Source organism: Bactrocera latifrons, unplaced genomic scaffold, assembly GCF_001853355.1.
Source record: "Bactrocera latifrons isolate USDA-ARS-PBARC rearing strain unplaced genomic scaffold, ASM185335v1 scaffold_15, whole genome shotgun sequence".
NCBI classification, from domain to species: Eukaryota; Metazoa; Arthropoda; class Insecta; order Diptera; family Tephritidae; genus Bactrocera; species Bactrocera latifrons.
In genome coordinates, this window is record NW_017534963.1 from 387949 (window position 1) to 398748 (window position 10800).

The window sequence follows — 10800 nt, forward strand, 5'->3', positions numbered from 1 at the left end:
GATTAAGCCTGTCTCTTATACACATCTAGATGTGTATAAGAGACAGGTATAATGCTTCCAAAGTTTTGCGGAATATTAAAATAATTAATATTTCGTTGAATAATTTCGATTTTTTTAACACGGCATCACATCTCCGAGGCATGGAGTCTATGATATCCTGGCAACGTTTTATTGGTATTCCTTTCCAAGTCTCTTTCATTGCTTGCTATAAATCTCCCGAATTGGTTGGTTTCTCTTCAGCTACTTTCTTCTTGATATCTGCTCACAGGTTTTCAATGGGGTTGAGGTCAGGAGAGACTGAGCAGGTCACCAAATAACCTCAACATCGTTGGCCCTAAACCATTTTTTTGCGCACTTGCTGGTATATTTAGTCATTATCCCGTTGATATACCCATATCAATGGCATATACCATGAGGCATGTGTTAACATTAGCTCATATAATGTTTTGACATATGACATTAAGTGAATTGGACCAACACCACAATGTGAAAAACGACCGCGTACCATGATTTACTATCGTTATGTATAACGGTTTTTGTGGTAAACCGGGGATTATATTCTGAGTTGGGGGGACGTCGGACAAAGTTCCTAGAGCCTGTACTACCAAATAGCTACACTTTGGATTCGCCTGACCACAATATGCTTCGCCATTTAGACGCGGATCAGGAGCCTTGCTCTTTTGCAAATTGTATGTGGGCTTCCATGTGTTTCTCTTTTAATGGGGGTCCTTTTCGTGGACTTCAGTATTAACTGACAAATTTAGTTCGTCATGGATGCTCCTGGCTAATGCAGAAGGATTATTTTTGCAGTAACGTACCATACTGCGATCGTCTGCAGTGGATGTTTTGCGCTTTTGTCTACAAGTTACATTTTTGTTTCTACAATTTAAGGCATTTGCTATCATTTGAGGAAAGCATTTTACGATTTTTTGGATCTCTTTATAAGTTTTTCCTAGTTTTCTTAATTCTTTTTTTTCGGTTTCCGCTTTTTCTCTGTAAAATGATTTGCTCTAACCACTGGATACTATATTTACTTTTCGAATTTCGTGAAAATTTTTATGTTAAGGACTATTTTGAAAACAAATATCGAACACTCCTATTATTTTGTGGAAAACAATAAAAAGTGTCTCCGAGAACTAGCAAAGCAGAAGTAGAATAGCAATCATCACAATAAAAATTTGTTTTGTATTTTAATGCTAGTATCCCGTTATGTGTACAGTTATTGTTTCGCGGCATTCACATGTGATTTAAAAAAGTTATGCAGCCAAACACATTTCTCAGATTGGCACTCCTATTATTTTGTGGACAACTGTATATAGTTTTTCTGTCTCAACTGAATATAAAAATTCTTTCGGTTAAAATTTTTTTGAAGAATTATTACTCATTACTGAGGTCAACTTCCTTTAATGGCAGCTATCATAACTCAGTTTCACACGCTGCAATAAAAATTCTACATATTTGAGTTTTGTAATGGGTAATGAGGCTAGGCGCGAATTAACGAAGACAGCAGTTAGAAACTTAGTTTAAATATTTTCTATGCAATTAGTTAAATTTGCATTTTTATGGAGGCAGTGGCAAGATCTTAAGTGTGAACTAATTATTTTTTTTTACTGGCAAAAAGACTTATTTTAAATGTAAATGATATCTTGGCCGGGTGCTTAGCATATTTAAATAGCAAAATACTAAAAACACCGTTAGCCTGAGTAAAAAAATAAATTAGGTAACTCAAATTGGCAAAACAATTGAAAAAAGCGAAATGCGAACTCAAGAGAAACAATATAAGAATTAAGAATTAAGAATTTTCAGATGACGATTTTTTTCTGTAAAGATTGTTCAAGTTAATTACTCCAAACTACCAAGAGGAGGTTGTAGAACCTAAAAAGGATTTCTACAACATAGAACATATCTTAATACCTCAGATTTAAAGCTACAATATAATTCGATTATAAACGAGGTTAAAAGACTATATAATCGAACTACGGAAGTTATCAGCTTGTCCGTATAGTATAGTCCTCAAAGGGTGTATAGTATATAGAAGACATAATCGGATTTCTATGTGCAAAACTTGCGTGATTTGGAACTCAAAACCCTTTCTTTGGTAGTAGAGCTGGTCATTAGTAGAGGATCAGAAACGCATTTCTTACCTAAACATAAGACTTTTCCTCACTGTCGCTTATAAATCTTGCTCTAGAAAACCACGCTAAAAATTTGTAAGAGCTCGAAGGCATGATAAGGCCGGATCTTTAAGCGCCTAAGTAGGGAACTTGGAACATGAAACTTGAAGCCTGTAAAGGACATTATATGGATCTGTGAAACATTGTGGAAATTAAAACGAGAAAAATAGAACTCAAACTCCGTTCAACTAAAGGTACCTCAAAAACCAAAAGCCACCTCAAAAACAAATTAGCTTGAGGACAAAACATTAACCAAGTGCATGTCTCCAGGACATTTTTTGAAGCGTATCTCAAAAAATTTTGATCAGATGAACCACTCAACAGTTGGATTCATTCCAAAAAATTCTAAATTTCCAAAAAACTGATATATTAAGCACTAAAAAACCGTTACGACCGATCATCGTAAAAATAATAATTATTCACGGTTTTAAAAACCAAAATAAAATAAAATAAAAAATTAAGCGGAGAACATATTAATACACATCAATCCTGCACGCACAGCAGGAAGTAGCACAGCTGACAGATAGACAGACAGACCAACTAAGTAACGAAGCGCAAAAATGCAGACAGACGGTCATTCTCCCACGAAAATAAAAGTGTTGGCAGCACCTTGGCGCGAACAATTATTGTTGCAACCGCCGAAATCTGCACACACAAAAGCCGACTCTCTGACTCTAGCACAATAAAATTCAAATGAACTCCGCAAATATTATATATGGACTGCCAGTCAGCGCACCATGGAAATATGATCTAATAAAACATAAACTCTGCGAGAGTTTTGGTAGAAAAATTGCAAAAATCAAAAACGAAAAAGCAAAATACAGCGAAAATTTCATTGGAAACTATTTAAACAACAAAACGAGACGCGTTGAGTGGGCACTTTCAAGAAGTCGTTTACCACACGAACCCTTTGCATATTCATCAAATGTGGACACATTGCGGCTGTGTGAAGAGACTCAAGCAAAACTTAGCAAAAAAAAAAAATTTTTTTAAATAAAAAAATGACGCATAAAAATAATGACGTTTTCGCAAACCAAAAGACATAAATCAAAAAATTTCATTGAGAAAAATTCAAAATTCCACGCAGTGGCGCATATTAAACGCAAAGAAGGTAACCGAATAATAAAAAAAAAAAACGGGAATGACGGTATAAACTAGCAAAGGCAAAAAGCGAAAACCCAAAAGTACTATGGTGCTTTCCGAGTTGCCACTAAAATTTTGATATATGAAATTTTTTGCGCATAAATACGGATTTGGTAGAATCTTTGGCGCACTGTCGTTAACCAACAATTGTGCGCGTAAAAGGCAAACGTCGTCTTTTTAGATCCTGAGAGAAAACGAAGTGGAAAAACAAACGACAACAGTGAAAGATATAAACAGCGAAAAGCCGACATTAAAGACCACGCTGAACTACATAACACATAAAATGAGCGAACAATAAGAAGTTGTGGCGGCACTGAACAGCACAGAAACTAAGCCGACATGATCGCTAATTTAGCAGTAAAAAATCGCAAAATATCGGCAGTGGGCTGCAATCGTCACTCAGCGCTTTATGGTTGGCAGAGAAATGGCGTTGATAAGAAAAACTCTGCGGTTGCAAGTATTAAGAAATATTTGGATGAAGGTTTCCTTGTTAGATCTCCAAATAAGAAACTCAGAATCTCAAGAACTATAAGACTTATAACTGTCTATGTAAATAATTATTTTGTGGCTTGTTAGCTGACAGAGATTTGGTGTTCCTAGAAAAAAGTCTGCGCTTTCAAAGATTACGAAAATTAAAAAAAATTATATTTAAACGGAGATTTTCTCGTAAAATCTCTAAAACATATTCTGAGACCCTGAGCACTATAACTAGTTAATGGTTAACATAAGTCAAGTGCTCGAAATATCGTAACGAGATAATATACCAAACTGAAGATCTTCAAAATCATATGGTTCACAGTCGAACTATTAATAGACTTTCCTGAAATAATCTCTAAAAATATATCGGGAACCAGGAAACCACGCTTTCAGTGTATAAATGAAAAAACTACAAATTTTGGGGAGTGCCATTCTTCTATCCAAAACTGTATAGAGAATCTTATAAACGGTTTATGCAATGAAACGCACAGTAGACTACTATATTTAAAACCTTTGTGGTCCGATCTTCAGTTTTATACGTCTCTAAAGAGCATTAAAAAAAACGTCAAGCTTTCTAAAGTACGAATTTTATGAAAAATTATTCAAAATATTTGACCTACAGTGGTCACCATATAAGACAGTTATAAGTAGCGCTGAGAAAAGATATTTTTCGATTTAGAGAGAGAAATAAAGACGGTTTTCGAGTTAGAGAGAGAGAGAGAGAGAGAGAAAAAGATAGTTTTTTGGATAGAGAGAAAAATCGTTTTCAGGTCAGAGAGAAAGAAAGAAATCGAGTATTGGCAGAGAGAAAGATAGTTTTCCATTTGGAGTGAGAGAGAAAGAATTAAAGACCAAGGGAGAAAAATATCGTTTTCGGGTTATAGAGAGAGAGAGAGAGAGAGATGAAAAGATAGTTTTCGGGTTTGAGAAAAAGAGACATATAGATGGTGTTCTAATTAAAAAGAGAGGGAAAACTAGTTTTCGAGTCAGAGGGAGAGAAAATGAAAATGAGTAAGAAATATTGAGAAGGAGAGAAAAATAGTGGGCGAGTGAGAGAGAAAGCTAGTTTGTGAGTGAAAAAGAGCCAATAACATCGAAGGTTTTCGATGTGATTCTGGATAAGTTTGAAAATAATATTTTTTAGCAATGTACTGCTATTTTGAAGAAATAGTCGAATAATGATTTAATATTAACCCTTCAGATCTGTTTGTAAATAAAGTTATCAAAGATATTTGTCTAAACACTGTACCATGGCGATATGCATATAACCAAGCAATACTTAGTCCAAACTAAAATGCACTCATGAACAAAAAGAAAAAGGTTAACTCAAGAGGAAAACCAAAATGAATCCTTTCTGCGCCAAGTTTACTGTTTGACCGTTTGTTGTTGCTTTGCTGGCAAATGCTGAATGCGAGCAATTATCCAAGTATTTCCTACCGTATAAAATGGACAACAACAAAACAGGCTATAAATGCGAAACAACAGCAGTAATACCAAGGCAACAACAACAACAACAAATTGCAATAAATACAAAAAGTGTCGAGCGATAAACGCACACATTTATGGCAGCACCGATGCGAACCGATTGGGAAGATCATAAAATTTTATAATCTCACAAGCGTTGATGATGTGGGATCAACATAAGAAACGCTATATGGCCACATTTATAGTTGCTGTTGCTCTTTGCACCGCTGTTGTTGTTGTTATTGTTGCTGATGTGTTTGGTGTTTGGTGCTTGTTGCCAGCTAGATAGCTGTTGTTAAAACTTTATCGCTTGTAGTTGTTTTTATTGTTGGTCAAGTTCAGCGATTTGGCGCATAAACCTGCCAACACACTTGACTTGACCCGACGCCGCACACACACTCGACTCAACGCCAGACAACGAGTACGACATAGACTTGGCGCGTTTGCGTTTGCGCTTGGACTGGACCTGGACGCGGCGGGCAGGCGCTCCGCAGCTGTTGGGCCGAGTCCGGCTTGTTTGGTTCGTGTGTGCGCTTTGGTGGTGCTTAGCTTTGTGGCGCGCGCAAATAAACAGTCTATAGTAAAATAAAGAAGTGCATAAACAAAAACAGCAAGAACAAAGCAGGCCAAGACAAGCTTGATAAGGCTCGGAAAATGAAAAAAAAGAATAAGAAGTATGGAAAAATAAAGGATCCATAGACGTAAATGTTTGCGCTTGAATGTCGAGGTGGGCAAGCATAAAAGACACACACTCTACACCTCCGTTTAGAGGTTGTAAGCGAGCGTATTTTAATGTGGTTTCCCATGTCCCGATGTGCCATTACTAATTCATAACAGTCAGGCAGCTAATAGCAGCCGTCCGAGTGCGACCATGTGGTCGTACAGACCGCAAGGACCGCAAAGCTATATACGGGCTACACATACCCGCATATCCGCCGTATTTTTAATGATGCAAGGCAACTGCAGCTTATGTGTTTCTTCCAAGTATTTGTGTGTGTGTGTGTATTTGTCGTTGTCTGCTGCTTTAGGCTCAAGTCTTCACCACCTGCAACCATTTTCATTGACTTAGTTTTTAATTGCTTTCCACTTCTTCTGCTGCTCTTCGCCGCCACAGGTTTGGTTCCAGAACAAACGTTCCAAGGAGCGACGCATGAAACAAATCACCAGCATGGGACGTCCACCGTTCTTTGGCGGTGCGCGTAAAATGCGCGGCTTCCCCATGAATCTCTCACCTGGTGGTCTGGACGATGGTCCGGGTTTCCCCTATTTCGCGGCTGATGGCAAATTCGAATTTGGCTATGGTGGTCCACCGTTTCATCCGCATGACGGGCCATTCTTTCCAGGACATCCGGGTGGACCAATGCCATTCAATACACCAGGTAGGTTTTGTAAGTAATTTTTCTTAATTTAATATATAGTATATCCATATTTATATATTTGTAACAGTTTTCAATTGTGTAAGTTTAATTAATTTGTTGTAACGTTTAAATATAATATACCCTTAAGGCTTTGTAAGATGACTGACCGATCGTGTTTTAGGGATACTTTAAGTTTTAAACCGAATCCAATGGGTGCTATAAGATTTTTTTTTCACTGCAAAAAACTCAGAGAAGATGCTATCAATTCCCACGAAAGCCGGTTCTGTTTTTTTTGGAGACCTAACCTCGTTTGAATCGGTACCTACCGAGGTTCCACAGCCTTTAAAAGAACTCTGTTATTGGTGGCTGTCGGGAAATGTCTTCTAAACAAGAAGTGGTTTTCAGCCAGAGATCAGACCACAGATCAAAGAACCATATTCTCAACATATTCGGCCTGCAAGATTGGGAGCCGATTTACGTCAGAATGGATTTGATAACGATTGCTATGAATATTACCCCGTGCAACGGTGCGGATACGAACAACAATGTCGAAATCCAACGTAGAAAAACCATGAGATGCTACTTCGTACTACTTCGGACCGAGTAAGCAATTGAGAAGTAAAGTTCTCTCCCGACGAACAAAGACCAAATTTTACAAGTCACTTATCATCTCCGTCCTGCTATATGATGTATAGGATTTTCGAGAGAAAGGTACCACGAAAGATTTATGGCCCTAATTCGCGGCAACACCGACTTAGTCACGTACACTCCGTTGGAAAGACCAGTTGGAGAGTATTTAGCTACAGTAGGAATCTCCAATTTTTTTAAACTCGGTCGTAACCGCACCGCTTAGTGCTTGCGCCAATAAAGAAAAAGATAACGAAGTAATACTTTCGAAAAAAGCTAGATATCGTCGTCTAAATTAACGATTATTCAATAACTTTGGTCTATTTGAAGCTCGGCGCTAGAAATTAGATTAAACATTAGAATGTTAAGTTTATCAAATAGCTTGATTTAGATTCTTAAGCATTTAGTCGAGATAGGGCTCGATAAAAGCAATTAGATTAAACTTTGAAAATCAAAGAAGTACTGTGTTCCAATAAGTCTATAAGATTACGATTTCTCAGAAATTTGGTCTGGAGTTCGGTACTAAAAATAGACAAGATTGGTTAGAATTTAGAATGACGTTAAACATTAAAAAGCTCTAAGGTGATTCTAGCTCTAGCTAAAAGATAAACTGCTCTCTAATGAAAACTTGATTTCTTTAAACTTAATCCTTTATACAGAAAACCACATTTACTAACGAATACTTTTCCCTTCACTCACTTGCAGGCGGTCCTATGGATCACACCGGCCCCATACCGATGGTGAATGAATTTGGTCTCACGCCTGAATCGCAATTCCTCAGTCAAGCTGGTGGCCCACCGATGAGCATACAATCGGCTGGGGGGCCACCGCCACCACCTGAACACCTACTGGCTGCGCAACAACAAGCACAACAACAACAACAAGTGCAACAACAGCAGCAACAACAGCAAGCACAACAATCGAACGGCCCGCGCTCAGCATCACCGGAATTCCTGACAGCGGCGAACTTCAGCGAACCATCGAATATGCAAAACGAAGGACTGGTTTGGTAATATACAAAACAATTGGCCAATCGCCTGCTGCTGCTGAAGACCTTGAGCGCACAACAACAACAACAACAGCATCAACACCATGCGCAATTGCAATTACAGTCGCCGGCGTCGCAGTCGTCGCCAGCCGCACTGCTGCCACCACCACAACCAACAGGCATCACCACAACAACAACAGCAGCGACGCCAGCCGAAACGATGGCGGCGATCTTGCTGACGAATGAAGCGCAAGTGGAACAGCAACAACAACAGCATCAGCAAGAACAGCAACTGCAGTTGAAGCAAGAAGTGCTGCCGCCGGAGCAATTGGAGCTGCTGGAACAATGGTGATGCACACGCTAGCAACTAAACGCGACGCAGCAACAGAAAATAAAACAAAATGGCGGCGCATTGTTGGCTAGCGCGTATATGAAGGCTTGCTTTCCAGCAAAATTGCTGCATTGTAAACTTTATTGAACGAATACTTGGATTTGGCAGCAAGAAAATATATGTTGCACATACATACATATATAGTATACATGGTGCAACACAGCAGCGTGCGCGAAAAGCCAGCCGAAAAATGGCCAAAAATAAATTTAATTTATTTTCTAAAAGAAATCACAAAAATAGAAAGCGCTCCCGAAAGTTAATAGTTATACAAAAACAACAACACCACAGCTCTTTACCCTCACAACCACCCACACACAAACACACACACACACACATAAGCATCTAAGCTAAGCCTATTTGTATTTTGTGTATAAAAAAACAAAAACTTTCGATATACCCGAAACATAAATTTGTGGCACTTACAAAAACAAAAATCAAACAGCAAATTAAATATATATGGAAATATATTTAAATAAAATTAGTAAATATGTAAAATGCAAACAAAACCAGAATCCACTTTGAATGTGCAACAAAAGAAATTTTTGCTAAAATGTACCACAAAAAAAAAATTCGCCACCAATATGAGTTGTTAGTGCTTTTATATACTTATCACCGTATAATTTTTTGTTATTTCTTCCTCTCTTTTTCTACAAAAAAATGTTGTTAAACAACGCACCCAACTAAGATGTAAAGAGCCTTACCCCCTTCCCCCCCTCAACTAGTTCCAATTTTATATGAATGTTTATATGTATGTATGTATGCGATTTTTATGCTTTCTACTGCACCCCATCCCCTTTAGCACACTTTCCTTTTCCGTTTCCGTTGAGTATTTTATTTATCGATGTAGTCGTAAGCTGTATAATTTATTGCTAATAGTGAACCCTATGTAATATTAAATATACAAAAACATATATGTAAAATGCTGATATTAATATGAAGAAAACCAGGAAGAACACAAAACAAAAAAGCAACTAGTGAAAAGAGCAAGGCCCACTATGAAGAAGTATGAAATGGAAAATTTATTATTATGAGGAAAATGTATTGTAAAATGTATAAAGAATTTAGTGTTAGCTTAATGTGTAAGTAATTATAAATAAATAAATATATATATACATATATGAATAAATATGATATTATATTTATCAGCAAAACTATTACGGTAACAATATGAAAGTCGTGAATGATAACAAATAACAAGTGAAAACGTAAAACACAAAAAACAAATCATATAATTCAAATAAACAAATTGTTAACTAAAATGTGAATATAACGGTTGTTGTTACTTCAAAGTATAGGAAAATCGGATACAGAATTAGCTCAATTTTGCTTAAAATAAAATAGAACGACATAAATTGGTATAAAGAGACCTATAAAACTACATGGCTTAAAAAAATAGGTGAAGAAAAAGAGAGAACAGAACATCACGATTGTTTTCTTTTGGTATCAGTCCAACTGGTTACGGAGTTCTATGGGTTTACGGGCATCAATCGAATCTCATTTTTTATTGTCTTATTAAATTCCACAACTCCTCTAGAATATTCTCCTATATTTTCAAGTTGATCCGAGTTATAGTTTCGGAGATACAGCCTTGAGAACTTGTGCGCTCGAGGCTAGCTAGGTTAAGAACACCGTCTTTAAACGTTTTCTCGAAACTGAGTTTTTGAAGTAAGTGGCAAAATTTCTCTAGAACTATTCAACCGATTTTCATGAAAATTTACACATGTCTTTGAGATACAATTCGAAAAGCCTTGAACGAAGGATTTTTTTCAATTACAACTATTTGAAAATAATGTCGTGAAATTTACACTAAATTTTTAATTTCTTTTTTCCAAAAATGTCTGCCAAAAATCCAATTTTCAGTTTTTTCCCCTTCGACGAACTTCTAAGTTAAGGTTTTAACTAAAACACGTATTTTTTCACTTTAGATGATCTTGACAAGAATTATCTTTCCAACGACGGTGCTTATGGGATGTGGAGAAGGAGTCACGTTAATTGAGTTTAAAATATTTATTTCTAAAAATTTCAGAATTTCTTAAGAATTTTATATGAGAAAAGCCCGGTGAAAAAAGTTGTTTTTACTCGAGGAAACCCATGTATAACTCCTTAACAAACTTCGGACATAAAAATTACTAAATTTGCTTAGAAACAGACGAAAAACAAAAAAAAAAAAAAAAAAAA

The 10800-nt window shown here is 36.8% G+C and overlaps 1 protein-coding gene across 2 annotated transcripts in view; it reads left to right on the forward strand.

The window, feature by feature from the left end:
• LOC108965867 (LIM/homeobox protein Lhx1) overlaps positions 1-8941 on the forward strand; it is a 154305-nt gene extending 145364 nt beyond the window's left edge. The window contains exons 6-7 of one of the 2 annotated variants that reach the window (XM_018928536.1): positions 6373-6646; positions 7949-8941. In XM_018928536.1, the coding sequence (XP_018784081.1) occupies positions 6373-6646; positions 7949-8256 (582 nt within the window). In that variant the 3' untranslated portion in view covers positions 8257-8941. The remainder of the gene's footprint in view (positions 1-6372; positions 6647-7948) is intronic. The other variant, XM_018928537.1, reaches the window with a different exon arrangement.
• Positions 8942-10800: the final 1859 nt, after the last annotated feature.